Here is an 18117-nt window from a genome sequence, read left to right on the forward strand (position 1 = left end):
ATACACATATAATAATCAAATCCCCGAATACGGATAGGGATTAATTTTCGCAACTCTGAGTATAATATGTAAACTCTACCTGTTGGCAAAAACAACAATAAAATCTTTTCCGTACGTTGACGGCACACTAACTTTTGAATAATCTGTGCCCAGCGATAGTTAAGTGATATAGTGATTAAGTAAATAGTGATAGTGATTTTGTAGTGGCATTAAAGTGATAGTCATAAAATTAATTACTTGAGATGTGTGCTTTCTACTGTACATCTTTCCACGCCATTAATCCATTGGAGCAGAGTTGTGGTCAAAGCTTTATCACCTTCATCTATGAACTATCAGGTATGTGCCTTCCAGTCGGATATTAATTTGCTAATAATACCGGTGATAATAATGATGGTGACGGCAGTGATGTCAGTAGAAGGTCTTCGCGTAGATTTAGGCTTTAGAACATTCATCAAGCGTCCAAGCCTATGTCATTCACTAATGGACTCTCTTAGCTATCGACTGATCCATACCTAAAGGGGTACCTATCCATACAAAAATCCGGTGAAGAAAGCTGATGCAATTTATTATGATTAAATAGAGCAAAACGTAAATAATTTAATATAGCAACGCTATAAATATAATAATATTATAATGCCATCGTAACTATTAGTATAATTAATTATATTTATCGTGAAAATTACTAACTTCATCGATGTCGAAACTTACCACCGTGCACCGTAACAAAGCAGTATTACTTTAATAGTGTTAACGTTGTGTTTCAGAGTTATAATTCTTATTTTAGGGATTCGTCAGAATATGTCATAAAAACTGTTGCAAAGCATTACGGCTGCTATGATAGAAATCCTTTACTGGCGTGTACTTTTTGACATTTTACTAAAACTGTGTTTCAGTCGTGCATTTGCGAATGAACTCTACCTAAGTAGGTAAATTCATACTCATTTTTCGAAATGTGTTTCCATTTGCGGTTTCAGGAATAAAAACGAGTAAGATAGGTAGAGCCCCTTTTGCCTACCTTGCCTCTATCAACTAATTAGACACTCACGCAGCATAAGTACTCATTGATCTCTTTGTTAATATATATTTCGATTTATGAATTGCTGTTGCTTTAATATTTTTTTCGGAAACCAGAAACGGAAAGAAAAAAAACTATTATCAGCATATAAGGGATAGATATATGGATTTATAAAATCCTATTTCTTTCACATATTAATATTATATCAACAATTTGTATTGTTTGTATAGCGACAGCACTTGAAATCAAGTTTAAAGACGTCGCGGGAGTCATCCTGAAATAACATGAATTTGCAGCAGGGCGCGGCGATGCGCCCGCGCGTCGCTAGCGTCGCCCTCTCGCGCGCCGCCATTTTCACGCTGCCCGCGAGCTTTCCCGCACTCGCGCACAGGTATGTAATATTATTTTCTCCACTTAAGCAAATAAAATGAAAAGCTCTCCGTCAGTCGCTAAACAGATAACCCAAAACATTAATTTAGCACGAAATAAACAAGTGGTTAAGTGATTAAAAAAATAGGAACAATGACCTCGACGGTACACGTAATAGTTAACATGTTTTTTGTTTTTTATGTAGATTACTGAATATAAATACGAAGTCGAGCCACACTAGAACAAAGTGTAACGTCTTGAAACATGTATGCGTTTATAATAATACAAATTTAACAGTGCTACAGTTACCAGGAGCTAATAACATCTAGAAGTGAACGGAATGTGATCGTCATGTTTCGGTTACATCAACGCATAGATTGAATACCAACAATGCGTTCTCCATACGTCCAGATCAGTTGGACAGTGTTCGATTCCCTGTTTCAAATACGAGTCTATTTATGTCATGATGTCCTTATTTTTTAATAGATCAAGAAGCATCCCCCGCAGCGTTAAGTTTCGAGGCACGAGTTGTGTCGCAAGCTGCGGTGACCTACGCACGTGCTCTCCAACACACCTTTTAAAGTAAACAAGTTTTCGTATCCATTTCATATCTCCAGTAACTTCTGAGAAGCGTATACCAATGACACTTATCCAAAGGCCCAGTGAGGCGAAAGTGGAAAAAATGGACAGTCCAAAGGAGGACAACGGAAAATCTATGAGACCTGTAAGGAACAGGCGTTACACACGGTTAGTGAACATGACTCATTACTTTCAGTCTTCAGTTGATAATTGTCTTTGTGCGTCACATTCTGATCAAGGAACATTGACATTCTTTTGTCGAATTTTAAAATAACCTAACATCGTGTTTTCGTACAACATAGAAAGAAAACATCCGTTTAAAACATGTTATGTGATGAAAAAGTAAATTTTTACATTTGATTTTGTAGGAGATGTTTAGTAGCGGGCCAGCGACCCCAAAAGAGGCTCTTCACTCCAGAAATAAAACGCTATTTGAAAGACTGGCTCGTGCGACGAAGAGAAAATCCTTATCCAAATCGCGAAGAGAAAAAACACTTATCCCGTGAAACAGGCCTAACATACATACAAGTAAGTGAAAATAATATTTTATAGAAAACTTACTCTGGAGTCTTCCTTTCTAAACAATTTCCAAAAAGCGAAGTTTCTCAATTTAATACAATTCCATTTAAGTGACTACTTAGTTTTTTTTTTAACTAAATACTTTTTGAGTTAATAATGTACCTATTTACTTAAATTTAATGAGTTACCTTCAGCAAAAACTAAATATTGAAGTTAAATAATCTAACTACATGCACATATCTTTTCAATTGTTGAGTAGTTAGGAGCCTCAATTAGCGTTAGGTTTTACCTAGGTAATACCTATATCAACGCCAAATCGGAGTGCCTCCAGAAATCTAATAGGTAATTAAGGGCTAACCGTTGATACTAAACGCAATTATGCAAGTTAAATTCAGTTTACGCGTTAAACTCAGTTCAGAGCTGTACCTAGTATCAATATAACTTGTTTTTATTAAACTTGGTGTACCGTGAAATCAGGCCTAACTTAACTTAGTTCTTTGGCATCTGCTGATCCTATTTCCTAATTCCCAGGTAATATCTTAATTAAAACAATCCAATAACTCTATTCTCAAGTATCTCTTTACACTTAGTAACACAATCGTTGCTATAGTCAACCCAATTGGATCATTGCCAAGACTTGCTATTTGTACATAAATAGGCACTATTTTTGTCACTGCTTGGTTAAACACAGTTTCGCTTTGTTTTACCTAACGACAGTAAACTACTTGTCTTAATATATTTGACAATGTTTCAATCAATAGGCCCATGACTAATGACTCTAACTCAGCAGACACCTAAATAATAATATGAATAAACGTATATAATAATAAACAAAAGCTTCGACCAACATCTTAAGCTTTCGCTTGGTTGTTGGATCAAGGGTCGGATACAGAAGGCAGTAGTCCTTGAAACGGCGCGTATTGTGAGGAGGTTCCTCACTCTGGAGCCATGACCGCCGGTTGCTTGGGCATTCAAAAGCCCCGCAAGCGGAGGGTGGATTTTGTTTTTTATAAATTTTTAATAATTTTTATTTTTTTTATTTTTTTAAGCATTGTTAAGGATTAAAAAAAATGAAAAAGAACAAATGAAAGGATATAAATAAACGTATACTTATAATAAACCAACATTGGAATAAGAAATGGTTATTTTTTGTGTGCCGATGCTGCTGATAAAGTCTAAGTATAAAAGGTACCTTACTGACTCTACTACTACTGTGTACTACCGAAAGTAGAAGTCTAGGTTCAGGTCTCATGCAGGTTTCCTCACGATGTTTTCCTTAACCGCTAAAGCAAGTGATATTAAAATTGCTTAAATTAAAACCACCCAATAGGTGCAAAAAATCGTAAACTTTGACAAAACCTACTCACATACAGGTTCAATTTAACCGGTTAAAGAATAAAAATATGGAGACTGACTTTATGTATTTAATTTTAGATATGCAACTGGTTTGCTAACTGGCGTCGAAAATTAAAAAACGTTAACGCAGATCGAAACCAACTGACATGGGGACATCTTATTCGCACTTACAATGATCGAGCCCAGGGCAACGTGGAGCAGTTCAGCATCTGCTCGGATGACAGTATCTGGAGTGAGCCAGAACCCACCAGCCCCGGCCTCGAACCCTTAGACTCAGATGAAAGATTTGAACAAAGTCCAGACTCAGCAATCACATACAAACAAGACGATACAGATGGATCCTCAACATCGCAAGATAAATATGAAAATTTCAATAACAATTCCAACGAAATACAACCTTGTGATAAAAGCAACTGCAATAACAAGGCCATGACGAGTCCAATTCTTCTAAGCAAGTGGTTGGAAAGTGCAGCTCGATTCCAGCCAAGTGAAGCTAATTACTCTTGGTGGGCGGAAGCAAGAAGACGAAAGCAAGAAACTAAAACACAAAGAGTTGGACTTAACGCCATCAGACATGATAGAGACGAAGTGGAAGCAGCTGTAGCACTTACTGCCTTAGCTACAGCTTCCAGTCGCGTCACTGCGCTGTAATCTTGGCTTTTCAGTGCTATAAAAACTATATGTTAGTTTCCTATGTACGTTTACATTTTTATACACAACAGCAAATTATGCTGGACAAAAAAAACTGTTAAAGTAATACAAACAAATACAAATTGTTTGTAAATTGAGGCAGAAATTGATATCTTGGGTGCGCGTGAACTGAGAACGCACGCATTTACCTATCACGTTATCTAACGTAACTAGGCATAACGTAACACCTAGGCCTTACGTTCTAAGCCTTTTTTAGTTCATCGGCAACTACCAGATTTCTGTTTATTTTATCGATAATTTATGAAATTCCTTGTGTTTTATGGTTTTTGTAACTTTCTTGTGTTAAATAATTCAATTATTAATTTAAAACATTGTTCAGACAACCTTTCAATAAAGAAAAGTTACTTAAACCTACTTTTTGTTATAACTTACTGGGGTTAAAATCTTGCTCAAAATACTGTTTTTGTATACTTGTGATGTTAGTGTGTCCAATATTTTTTTATATTAATGATAGAATTGATCTCTTTAAACTTTGTATTTAGTCTTCCAAATACCTACCAAAGATTGTGTTTTTGTAATACAAGAATACTTAATTTAATTAATTAAATCGTTTTTAAATTTAACTCTTATTTCATTTAAATAGTCACATCCAATTACACCACGAATGAAATGCCTTATATAAAACTCGAGTAGTCATTTAAATCTTAAAAGTTATTACTTAGTTATCAAGGCATACCTAGGTACCTACTGAATTGTGCATAGCAAAAGCGTGTATAGAAGAGACATTTAGCGTTAAGCTTGATACCAAATAATTACGCGATAATTTGAGTACACCGCTGCTTACATATTTAGCTATTTTTGATGGAAATCAGTTCCTCCAACCTCTTAAATTACACAACGTGTAACAAAATAACGAAATACGGTTGCAGGGTGCATAAATATATTTAATAAGAAATCACCTTGTAAAAATATTAAATCAAAATTTGCATATTTATTTTTCCATACAAACGAATTGAAAACATTCTAATGTTTACTTATGACAACCCTATTGAAGATAAAAGACCGACAAGCGCATAGCACCCACGCTACGCGACGCGTACCTAATAAAGTGACAAGAGTCACATGATTTTAATTTTGCATGTGAGTTAGGGCTGTCTGGCTCATTTCTTTCAGTAAAAACTATGACAGTGGCTTACTCTAAAACTATTAATTTTTCGTTTTCATAGATAAGTGTCAGTGACAGTACATAATGCACCTCTAAAGCCTGTAGTTCTTAAAATTATTTCGGTTTTTATTTACACGTTGTACAGAAGCAATTTTAAAATATGAGGAAAATATCTTGGCTTCTAGTTAGGTAGTTTTGACGACCTCGCTGGCGCAACGGTGACCGCTGTCAACTCAATTAGGTCTGGGAGGGTCTGGTCTGGTGGGTGGCTTTGGCCGTGGATATTTACCGATACCTTGCCGATAAAGACGTGCCGCTAAGCGATTTAGTGTTCCGGTGCGATGTCGCTTAGAAAACTATTAGGGTTTACTACCATACTCCCTAACAGTTTATTACGCTAACATCTTAGAATGCATGATGACTTAGCAGTTAGCACCAGGTGAGATTGCAGTCAATTCATGCAGGCTCATTTGGAATGGAATAAAAAAAAAGTTCCCAAACACTTACAAACGAAAAATGTAGCTATGTGTAAGATATTTTTTTTCCCTAGTAATTATTGAAGGACCAAGCACATGGCTCACCTGATGGCGAGCAAAAAACCATCGCCTATTGCCAGAGCAACATTACGCAGGGCATGCAAGGCAATGCAACACGTCTTACAAAGTGCCGCCCTGGGTTCATAAACTTGAGGCGTAGGTGTTCCGTGTTAAGCTCCGTGTCATGTGGCTGTAATTACACTGGCAACCACGCCCTACAAGCAGGAGCATGGAGTAAATATTTCCGCAGATAAGCTGGAAAAAATTATTACCACATCTGTTTGTCTTAGGAATGCGTGTATCAATTATGAAAAGACTGACACACAGAGAAGATAACCAAAATGTATCATAGTTCATTTTAACGAATAGAATTTTCCACTGCACTCTTTTTGTAATATCATTAATTTCGAATGTTAGGGCTGTCAACAGAAAGAAAAGAAAAATAAATCATTTATAATTTGTATATTTTTCTTAAAACAACTATCCCTAATTACATCAATGTTAACAAAGACCCTCACACACTTATAACACGCCTACTATGTAAAGCTTGCAATTCCATTCCATTGTAGTTGCATTTTTGACAGACTTGATACATGTCACATCAGACAGCATGTTGTAAGTATGTCTCCAGCCTTATCATATCATACATTCTCAATTCAACTCTCTACATTAGCATCTGTCTTATCCTCTACTTTAGCATCTGCCTTATTATCTTCTGTAATAGGACTATTTTGTATTGATATATGCTTTTCAAGATGTGATACCAGTATCTGTTGATTCTGGTTGAGCTGTCCAACAAGACAGGAGCCTGCACTTTGGAGAACAGAGCAAAGTTGACTCCTCGCCAAATCCAGACTTGGGAGTTTACTGAACTCAACCAAATCATTTTTAGATAATAACTTATCTTGAATTATGCCAGCTGAAACATAAATATTCAAATTTCAATTCAAAAATTATTTTTTCATGTAGTTCTATCACAGACACCTATGTATATTCAGATACATTTTTCTTCATTATTGTGATGACGGTAATAACTGCATAGGCAGGAGACCAGAATTATATCCCCATGAGAGCACAGAGAACAGCAACATGGGATAGGAGAAGTTTACTCCCGTTTATTATTAAACGTATATTATTTGGAAATGATTTTCGCCAAAGCGCCAATACGAGTTTATAAAACTATAGGAGAGGATAAAATTTAGTCTTTTTCTTTTTGGGAGAATAATGTCAAATGCCCATACCAGCTGTGCAGTTACAGCATTTCATACCAAAGCTTTACAGACAATTCATAAAAACTTTAGATCAGGGCTTCCCAACCTTGTCCCCGTAGAAAGTGCATTGTGAGACTGCTTGTCCCACACTTTAAAAACTGTCTTGAGCTCACAAAGCTCTTTGTAGGGGTTGTTTTATTTTTCTTAATTCGTTGTTAAAATTTATTATTTATTATGGTTTTATTGGTTTCATAATGAGGATATTTCATTTCTGCCTGACTTATAACTATCTATTATAACAATTAGGGTGCACCATGGCAGATTTCTTAACTTGTAAGTGCACCGCTGGCTTAATAAGGATTAGGAACCACTGCTTTAGACTTATTGAAACACTGTAAGTAATTTCTTTATTTAAAATTGTAATAGATAAGTTGGCTTATTGATCTTGTGCAATGGTAAGTGGATTGAGTTATGACAAATTTTCACAACAAATTCATCAACCGTCCCCAAAATATAGGTTCACCAGAATTTTGCAAAGGAAAATGTGCATGATAAATAAGATTGACTTGTAATAAACATACTACTAAACTTAATTAGTAATAATTTAAAGAACTTAGTCTTAGTAATAAAACAATAAACCTATAATGATAATCATCTTCATCCTCCACCTTATGTATGGTCCATCAGGCCTGTGTTATTACAGAAAGAGACATTGAGCTTAGACTCACCACCCAGGACTAGTTGCTGGGCAATACACCTATAATCAATTATTTGAAGCAAAAATAAGTGGTTAAGTCATACTAACCCATTATAACTAACTGTGGTGTTTTCTTAAGTATTTTAAACATCTTTGCAGCATTTTCTGGCTGGCCAAATATAATGTTTTGGTGTGAAGTAAAAAGTTGATTGACTGCCTCATAACGAGTACCTTTTGTGGCCATACCAACAATTTTCTTTCCGTATGTTCTTAAATGCATGTCATTTTTCTTCAACGCTGCAAAGATTGGAGTTTGGTCCTCCATACTAATGGAATTGACATGTAAAAATATAACCATTTTAGATGTATTGAACCAATTAAGACATTCATTAGCCAATATCCTTTCAAAGGGATTGTCTATCTCCTTCCTTCCAAATGTATCTTTTGCTTTCTCGCATTTAACAATTTCAGGCAACATGTACTTTGGTGGGCCAAAAAATGGCTTAGATATATCAATTAAAATTTGCCTTCCAAAATGTGGCTTGCGAGGTTTCTGTACATTAATTTTGCCACGAAATCGTCTGGTAAATAGTAACGGAGCAGAAGTCTGCAATAATGCTAGAATAAAGAAAAATTATAAATGATAATAAAATTCTTTATAACACTAAAGAATAAAAATTCAGGTAACATAACTAATAAACTAGCATGGGGTGTAAGGGGCGGTCTGGTAGTTATCACTTCCAGGAACAAAAAAATCAATTATTTTGTAACCACAAATAAATACTTTATTTTAATGTAATTAATATATTTACCTCTATTTGTTAGAGCCATAGCGATCGCTATCACAAACTACTCAAAACACGACTTTGTATACCTAGTTCATGAAACAGTAAACTAATTATAGTTAATAAAATAAATTATTTAAGTAATGCAGTTTTAATTTTACAAATTCGTTTCTAAAATTGATATCATAACCTATATTTTTTGACAATGTATTAACATTTGACATTCACTAGTTCACAGAACAATATTACCACTAGTTTGACTTTTTTTTAACTTTGTTTACGACTCTGGGTTCTAACCCTTTATCTACTCACGCAGCAATATGATTGTCAATATTATTGCCTGTGTCAACTCTTGTAACACTAAGACAAATTATAAGTTCAGTCTTTTATCACCATTGATTTAATATCTTACTATCGTTTTATTACCTGTCTCACACCTGTCAATACGCACAACGAGATAATTATCTTTACGTTGGAGCCAGCCTTTCATTCTTCTATTAATTTATGGCTTTTCGTAGTTCCAATACGGCACAACGTAGACAGAGAAGTAAATAGACGAATGGTTGGCGTGCCGCTTGTGAGACAGAGCATATTTGAGAAGTGTTGCAATACATTTTTTTTTACCCCGATTTTAAGGTCCCAGATTTCAGGTCTTCTACCACATTTATAGTTTGTTGGTATTTGTTTATTACTATTTGTTCCATACAAAATTTATTTATTTATTTCCAACTTACGACTATTTTTACAGGAATTTTCCTAATTCACTACCGTAGATACTTATGCCTACCTACATCACACATCATACATCCATGCATGCCTGTATCATACATCCATGGAATTAAATTTATGATAATTGACACATGAAACTTGAAATTCTATAATTTTTATAAATTAAACTGCGCAGTTTGGGCAATTTTCATGTTGAATGTAGGCAGCACTGCACTCTATTATACTTTAGGTTATGTATGATTAAAATTAGCATAAAACCTTATAAACGATCTATTTTCTATTGCAAATTGTATTGTATATTATAGAAATATAATAAACGATAATTATTTATACTTTTAGCAAATCAAAAGTATTGTAAACTTACGAGTGGAACGACAAATCCGTAAATTTACGTTCACTATCACTTTTACATCCTAAAACACTGCACCGAACCATGTTTTCGCAGAAATTCTTCACGGAAGCTGGTTATTAACAATGTCAAATTAGTTAGGTCTGTATTTTTGTGCTCACAATCCGTTTATCTTGAATTTCTTACTAATAAAAGTATCTCTTACTAATAAAACGATGGCTAACTGTCAAACTTGTTTCGCAAAGTGTTTTGCTAATCCATGAAAAAACTGGCACGCGGTATGAGACAAAAGACCCTATCGCTTTATCTCGTTTATTTACAAGACGTATACATAAGTTGTTCTCTTACTTGTGTGAATGCGACGGATGCTATCCATTTGTCTATTTACTTCTCTGTCTACGCGGCACAATGTACTTTGCTAGTGTCAAGTAGCTTTTTTGACATTCTCAAGAATTTTGACAAATGACAGGCAAATGACAATTGACATTGACAACCTCAATGATATTAATCTAATAACAAAAACATGTGTTTTCCTTTCAACTAAAATAACCTTATTACTTAGTACTACAGTTAAGTTAATCATAATTTATCCAATTAAGTAAAATCTGTTCTCTGTTCTCTTTAAACTGGCCGCTTTCTGACTAAACCGCTAATTATCAGGAATTCATAAAAGGCGGCTAAAACGTGAGAATAATGGTGAGGAATCAGAATAACACACCGCCTTCGTCTATAAACGGTGACGAAATAGTGGGTATGGATGATGATGGCATGTTTTTTGAAGAAATGGAGGAGGTGGATGTTACTGAGGACATGTTAGAGGAATTAGATGATCAGGAAGAAGAAGATGAGGAAATGGAGAAGCCGGACGATCTAGCTGCTGTAGTTTTTGACAAACACGACGGTTCTGTGTTCTGCTGTGACCTGCATCCTAGTGGAAAATACGCAGCGACAGGTGGCGAAGATGACAAAGCTTATGTTTGGTTGACTGAAAACGGGCAGAGTATAATGAATTGCACAGGCCATAAGGACTCTGTATTTTTCGTTGGTTTTAGCTTTGATGGCGCGTATTTAGCAACCGTTGATATGTCTGGAGTAATCAAAGTTTGGAAATGCAGATTGGATGTTAACCAACAAGAACCCTGGCCAATTGCTTTCGAATATGAGGCAGATGACCTCAGCTGGGCGCTATGGCACTTTGGATCTAGAGTTCTTGTATGTGGTGCAATGACTGGGGACATATACATCTTTAAAATACCCTCTGGCGAAACTAAAGTATTACAGGGACACAATATCAGGACGGAATGTGGAAAGGTATATAAAATTCAATTATTATGAAATAACTTTATTCATCGAAAAAAAAATACTCTTCGTTCAAATTCAAAGGGACAGAAAACAACTATCTTACCGGTCATGTATTAAAATGATTTGATTAACAGCTTCACCTATATATATATGTATATATATAAAATATAACCTATCATTAGATTATGCCTAACCTGTCTGAGGTTTTTCTTCATCATGGCCTTAAATAACATTATACAAAGCTAATACCAGAATTGAACTTTGAGGATGAGCAAGTATAGGATTCAATTCTGCCTCAGCCTTGCTTACCTTGATAAGTTCACCAAATATATAGCCACAAAAGAAAGTCTTAATGAAAATTACTGCAAGTTACAGCTGTTTAATAATTCTTATTGTTTAATACAAGTTGTTTTAATTATTTAATTAAAACTATTAATAGTTATTAAAATATGTACCATGAGCATTTTTAGCTCTGCAATTAATATAAATCAAAAAAAAATTCTAAAATTGTGTTATTGTTTTAATTTGATATTAAATTCAACTTTCTCAGATGTTCCATGATGGAGTACGGCTGGCATCAGGTTATCAGGATGGATCACTTAAAATATGGGATCTGAAAACTGGTACAGTTCTACAGCATGTACCACCAGGGACGCATGAAATTTGGATTAATGCTATTGATGTAAATCCAGAAAACAGTCTCTTAGCATCCATAACTACAAATGGTAATTTTTAATTATTAAACATGATAAGTTCATAATTGACAAATGCCAAAGCATATCTGTCAACTTTTCGTCTCATGATCATCATCCATCATCATATCAACACAGTACTGGTCAAGTATAAGGCACTGGCCTGCTCCTAAAATGAGAAGGGGCTATGTCTGTAGTCAACCATGATGCTGGCCCAGTGAGATTTGGAATTCAAACCTAATTGAACTGTTCCATAAAGCTTAGATTAGTTTGATTTCCACTTACTTTATTCCTTTGTCCTCCCGGAAACAGTGATGAATTTTGTGGGCTTATAATTATGACTTAGGACTGGGGTTTCTCATTATTTATATTCATTATTATATAAATTTTTATTATAGGGGTTAAGGTTTAATATTTCTGCATTACCCCTAATAGGATAACCTTCTAGACAAACTAAAACTACATCATCATCCAGCATCATCAATCACCAGGTAGCAGCCAGTCTTGTAGTGAAATTTAACAAAAAAAAAATAGTATTCACATTACTTAAATATAATTATTTGAATTACAGGTAAAATTGGGCTGACAACACCAAGTAATGGTAAGGTAGTTCAAGAAATAGACACAGAAGTTGACTTAGAAACTATAGCCTTTTCCCCTGACCCACAGCAGGGATACTTTGCTTTAGGTACGTTATTATAACTTATATCTTGATATATAAATTAATAGTTCAAAATAAACTGAAAAGCACGCTTGGTATAAAAAACCAAACAATTTTTTTAGTTTTTTAAATCATTATTATTACAGCAAAATAATTCATTGGTAACCCATCAAATTTGTTAATATTAGAGAAATCAGCTACGGATAATGGTTGAAAATAAAAATGAACATAATTCCTGCCCAAACTACTTTAATTGAAAATGATATAACAAATATCTAATTTTACAAATTGAAAAATGGAATAAGCTCAGATTTGTGTTTTCATTGGTCCTTGATATGCAAAGTTTGAACAAAATCAGATTATTGACAAGGGTCATAATCAAGTTCAAAAGAGTTGGTTACAAATATACAGGTGAAGGTAATAAAAAAACTGTTAGCTCTTCTATAACCTTTTTATGTAGGCTATCCATAGATTGGACCGTGTCAAACAGTATAAATTTTGAGCTCTCGCAAATCATTATACCGTCATAGCAAATTGTACCTAATGGAAATGGTTTTAGGGCTTCAAATTCTGTACTACAGATTTTTACAAACGTACCGCCTAAAGCTCAAGCTGAGGATTTGTGGACTCCAATTTGCATTCCAGCGTTTCCATAATTGAAAGCGACTATACGATTGCGAGTTTTTGTATCTCGTACTAAGAAAACAGAATACAGGGGCCCTTTGTGTTACATTCTTTGTACCAAACCGATTGCGTCAAACTGCTCCCGCCTATGGATTTCTGGTTAGTTCTTATTAGCTGTTTGTTGCCCGCGACTTCAACCGCCTTCATTTTAAGCCACTAAACTAAAACAATGTTGATCAAGTTCCATTGTTCTGTGAAAAACAATTTATTTTTTTATATATTTCTTCTTCTCGAGACTATAATGTGCTAATTTTCATCCTGATCCGCTGGGTGATTACGTATCTCACAACAGGCGTAAATCTCGCGATCTATGCTGTCAAACGTCAAATTTTCATAAAATAAAAATACAAAAGTGACGTTTGACGGCAAATTTTGCAATATCCACGCCTGTCAGAATCCCGTCGTAAGATACGTTCGAATCATCCTAGCCGTTCCTGCGTGATTCAGTAACAAACATCCAACCAAACTTTCGTATTTATAATAGAAGTAAGATGACTTTATATTATAACTGACTAGATAACCCGGTGAACTTCATAATACCTAAAGAATGTTATCTTTTAAAAGTAATTCGAAGTAGTTTCCACACAAAAAATATCAATTTAAATTTTTCGCTAGTTCCTTTAGTTTTCCCAATGTCTTCTTTCCCTAAACGGAGGTCGTTGAATTGAACTGGGGCGTAAGTGTGAGGTCCTGAGTTCGATTCCCGGGCAGGTGCAATTTGGGAATTAATATTTCCTGAATTAACACTGGTCTGGTCTGGTGGAAGGCTTCGGTCGTGGCTTGGCGTGGTTACATAGCAACAAAGACGCGCCGCTAAGTGATCCGCATTACGGTACGATGTCGCGAAACCGATTAGGGGAATGGTTTTGCAATGCCTGCCATTCGGCTAATAGGTTGATAGGTTAGCCCGTTATATTCTTAGACTGCATCATCTCTAACCAGCAGGCGACATTGCAGTGAAGTGAGTAGTAGAATAAAAAAAACGAGTTTTTGCGGGGAAAACACTTCGACAATGATTTTATTTAGATAATTATATACAAGCACACTTTGACTACGTCGTGCCCGATAAAGCAGCGCTCAAATTTCACTACAATTTAGCCTTTGAAATATACACACAATATTTCATCAATCTGTCCCACCCATTAAGTTTTTAACTTGTCGTGCGATTTTCCGGGTTTGAATTTTTTTTTAATCGCTGTTAGTTCAGGCGGCCACTTATACTTACGATCAAAAATCCATTTTATAAGGAGACGCCATCCATTTTATAATATTTTTTCTATTCGACTAAGACTAAGTTCGCTCTTGACTGCTATCTCAACTGTTGTTAAGTGATGATACAGTATCAAAAGGACACGGGCTAACCTTTTAGAGGGTATGGCAGTTATATTAAACCCATACCCCTAAAAGGAAACTACGCGACATCGTACCGGAACGTTAAATCGTTTGGTGGCACGGTAAAAGTTCACCTAACGGTAAAAGATTGACTGCTAGTAAAAAAATATAGTTCAACAACACTTTAACTAATATTATATAAAGCATCTAAAATCACTAATTTACCACAATGTTACTTGCATTGAATTCATCTCAAGCTATAAACATTTTGATAATATCACACTAGCATGACGAAATTGTGTTCGAGATTACAAAAGTAGAAATTAAAATTGCTAAAATATTACGCACGAAGGTCACTGATACAGACCGCTAGAGACGAAAACTTAAATGCAAAGTGATCGATAAAATTAAGTATGCTATTTAAAAAGGTTTGAGTTTTAAACCGACTTTCTTAAAAAAAATGAGGAGGTTATAACTCCGGGCATAACTCCGTCATTTATAGACTAACTAGCGGTCCCTCGCGACTTTGTCCGCGTATAAATGAACTTTAAAACATAGACGGACTTTTTTTTAGAACTTTTAAAGAGGAATCACTTTGTTATACATTATTTTATCGAAACTTTATCCGTTTACGCAACGCGCGCAGCGGAAGCTCGCAAAAGTAAAAAAACTTGATTTTGAAATATTCTTCATTGGTGTTACGATAAATGCGGTATACAACAGTGAAAGAATTTTTCAAATCGAGCTGGTAGTTTCTGAGATCGTCGTGTTATACAAACAAACAAACAAACAAACTCTTCCGCTTTATATATTAGTATAATATTTATAAAATTATTTCTTTGTTCTAAAGGGATTTATCCGAAAGGGTCCCATTTAAATTTCATATAGATCTGATCAAGAGTTCCGGCGACGGACAACGGAACTCTGCAAAAAATCAACCGTAATGATGCCATAAGGCATAAATATGCTTTGTTTACGCAATCACACAACAAGACATCACGTCGGTAACACTCGATAGGGTTACGCAGATGTATTCAGTACATCGGGGTACACCTTTTCTATGAAAGGTATTTGTTGCATATATTTTGCGACTGGATGCTAGTTGCAGCACATAAAATTCATCACGTAGTATTCAAGTTAAACTTTCTAGTTGTTTTAACGTTTATATCATAAATCGTTTTTTTTTTCTGTGAACATTTTTCTATCGTGTTTAATTTTTATTTCTAGGTACACTAAATGGTTCTGTAACGATATGGGATATAGGCAGAAAAATGATTCGCCATCACTGCGCCAAATCTGATGACCGGAATGCTCCCGGCGTCACCAAGATTATCTGGATAAAGGACCAAATAGTTGCCGGGTGCTTGGACGGTTCAGTGCGTGTCTACGACGCGAAATCCGGCGAACGAAAGTTGATGCTGACCGGACATTGGTCGCAAGTGCTAGATTTATGCTACAACTCTAAGGAGAACATCATACTAACAACGTCGAACGACGGTTCAGCAAGAATATTTAAGTATACAGAGAAAAGTGAAAACGATTAATTTAGAGATGTTTTACAGATGATATCTCATATTTGAGCCTATTACCCCTATTGATACTACTGCAATAAAACAGACAGTGGTCTCTCCCCATGTACATATCTTTAAACTGAACTTAATTTAACTGGAGGTTGATTGTTGTAGAAAACATCAATGTAATGAACGCAGTGCTTTCTGATTGGCTCCGATAAATAATAGTGATCAAACTAAAAATTAAATAATATTTTTGTAAAACTATAATTTATTATTCTACTTCTCAAATACCTAATCTAGTTATAAAAGTATGGTTTTTAGTTTTTTTTTTCTATAAAATTTATTTTTGCTTTTGTACTCCTCAAGCAAACTTAAATTCTATAGTTGCTATTCAGGATACGTGGATTTTTCATTGATGTGATCAAGTGTGTTTAATTTCAACGTAATCAGATGGGTTTAAGTGGGTGAATATCGCGTGCAAAATTTCCGTCCACTTCATACATACTCGTACATAATTAATTTTCAGTTAATGAAATACACATTTTAAAGAGATTACATTTAGATAATAAAGAAGTCCCAAATAAGAAGCGGTAGCGGTCACGGTAAGATTTTTTACACACGGAGAATTGGAAACATGCGATAACGCGATTTACAGGCGGGTGCCCGAGACGAAGAACCACGCCACGTGCCTTAAAAAAAAGTATTTATGACTCATCTATTTTCATCTTCACACAGTTTTATAGAATCCGAAATACATCGGACATCTTAGGGGTCATAAAATACGTGAGATTTTTAAGGGGTGGAGGGGCTCTTGTCAAATCTCATCTAATCTTACGTTGGAGAGAGAGTTGGACTGATTGAAACATAAAAAAAATTATACTATTTTGGTCCATTTAATGCAATTAAGATCATTCACTAATTCGTTCGAAAGAAAATAGTTTAATTCATACTTCGGCGTTATACATCTACTGACTGTCAAATCACCACATTTGTTTTTTTCTTTTTACAATAACAATCCAACGCATTTACGTAAGAAACCCACATTTTCTCACATGAGATTGGGAGATGGGGGAGGAGGTTGAATAAAATCTCACGACATCTCACCAAGGGGGGAGGCAGGGACGGAAAATTAAAAAAAACTCACGTAATTTATGGACGCCCCCTTATCATGATAACAGTTAGAGTAAGAATTACATCAGCCACCCCCCGCGCAACACCTCTGTTTGGAGACTTTATTACAATTTATGGAGAAAAAGAATCTATGTCAACAAGATATTAATTAGTTATACAATTTCGTATATGCTGTAAAAGTTATATTATAGTATATTTATACTCTTCTAATGCGAAATTGTATGAACTAATTTCCATATGCTTTGCTATTATATTAAATCGTCCTCGGTTTTATAGAAATAAATATACCAAGAAGATTGCATTAAGATAAGTTTCATAAAAAATGAGGCATTTATTATTATCCTGTGGAGTCCTCAATGCGACAGTCCTCAAAGAGGTGGTTTTTTATATTATGAATTATAAAATAAATTTTAGACCTGTTAATAATTTAGATTAGTTTTGAGATTTGATTATATTAGACTGACCACGAAATACGGTGGTCGGTGACTGACTTTTTCAATGATACAATTGTTGGCGTATAAATAAACATACATATTTTAAAGAGAAGTTGACTACTATGTACTACTCTAGCTATACTGAATGTATTAAATATATCTATTGATTTGTGTAATAACGACTTTCATTTTTAAAGCTCCAGTTTTTTTAAAACACAATATCGTAAGTACAGATCTTTGAGCTCTATCACTAACATATGGCCCAGAATAGCGTCTGTCATTGACCCCCGTAGAGTTCTAAATGAATTGCTCGTATCCTGGGCATGTCAACGAGTCATTCTTTTTTCATCTCGTAAGGCTTATCATTCGGAGGATGTTATCAAAGAGCAGATTTAAAAGGATTGTT

At 34.9% G+C, this 18117-nt stretch overlaps 3 protein-coding genes across 3 annotated transcripts; 2 read left to right on the forward strand and 1 right to left on the reverse strand.

Moving 5' to 3' along the window:
• Positions 1–1329: 1329 nt before the first annotated feature.
• LOC120637280 (iroquois-class homeodomain protein IRX-2) lies at positions 1330–4676 on the forward strand. Its single transcript, XM_039909041.1, has 4 exons — positions 1330–1406; positions 1871–2131; positions 2332–2491; positions 3917–4676. The coding sequence occupies exons 2-4, from the start codon at positions 2025–2027 to the stop codon at positions 4487–4489; spliced, it is 840 nt and encodes a 279-aa protein (XP_039764975.1). The 5' UTR covers positions 1330–1406; positions 1871–2024; the 3' UTR covers positions 4490–4676.
• Positions 4677–6635: 1959 nt separating this feature from the next.
• Positions 6636–9108, reverse strand: LOC120637049 (39S ribosomal protein L10, mitochondrial). Its single transcript, XM_039908646.1, has 3 exons — positions 8911–9108; positions 8207–8716; positions 6636–7109 (listed from the first exon to the last, which is right to left on the reverse strand). Exons 1-3 carry the CDS (start codon positions 8927–8929, stop codon positions 6847–6849), a joined length of 792 nt encoding a protein of 263 aa, XP_039764580.1. The 5' UTR covers positions 8930–9108; the 3' UTR covers positions 6636–6846.
• Positions 9109–10469: 1361 nt separating this feature from the next.
• On the forward strand, positions 10470–17887 carry LOC120637195 (angio-associated migratory cell protein). The gene is made up of 4 exons (XM_039908896.1): positions 10470–11272; positions 11814–11988; positions 12527–12643; positions 15860–17887. The coding sequence occupies exons 1-4, from the start codon at positions 10655–10657 to the stop codon at positions 16174–16176; spliced, it is 1227 nt and encodes a 408-aa protein (XP_039764830.1). The 5' UTR covers positions 10470–10654; the 3' UTR covers positions 16177–17887.
• The last annotated feature ends 230 nt before the right edge of the window (positions 17888–18117 follow it).

Source organism: Pararge aegeria, chromosome 3, assembly GCF_905163445.1.
Source record: "Pararge aegeria chromosome 3, ilParAegt1.1, whole genome shotgun sequence".
NCBI lineage: Eukaryota > Metazoa > Arthropoda > Insecta > Lepidoptera > Nymphalidae > Pararge > Pararge aegeria.

Coding starts and splice junctions, on each gene's coding strand:
- LOC120637195 (XM_039908896.1), top strand. CDS start 10,655: ATGGTGAGGAATCAGAATAACACACCGCCTTCGTCTATAAACGGTGAC. Junction 11,273..11,813: donor TCAGGACGGAATGTGGAAAG/GTATATAAAATT, acceptor CAACTTTCTCAG/ATGTTCCATGATGGAGTACG. Junction 12,644..15,859: donor GCAGGGATACTTTGCTTTAG/GTACGTTATTAT, acceptor TTTTATTTCTAG/GTACACTAAATGGTTCTGTA.
- LOC120637280 (XM_039909041.1), top strand. CDS start 2,025: ATGACACTTATCCAAAGGCCCAGTGAGGCGAAAGTGGAAAAAATGGAC. Junction 2,132..2,331: donor AGGAACAGGCGTTACACACG/GTTAGTGAACAT, acceptor TTGATTTTGTAG/GAGATGTTTAGTAGCGGGCC. Junction 2,492..3,916: donor CAGGCCTAACATACATACAA/GTAAGTGAAAAT, acceptor ATTTAATTTTAG/ATATGCAACTGGTTTGCTAA.
- LOC120637049 (XM_039908646.1), bottom strand. Junction 7,110..8,206: donor ACCACAGTTAGTTATAATGG/GTTAGTATGACT, acceptor TTTATGTTTCAG/CTGGCATAATTCAAGATAAG.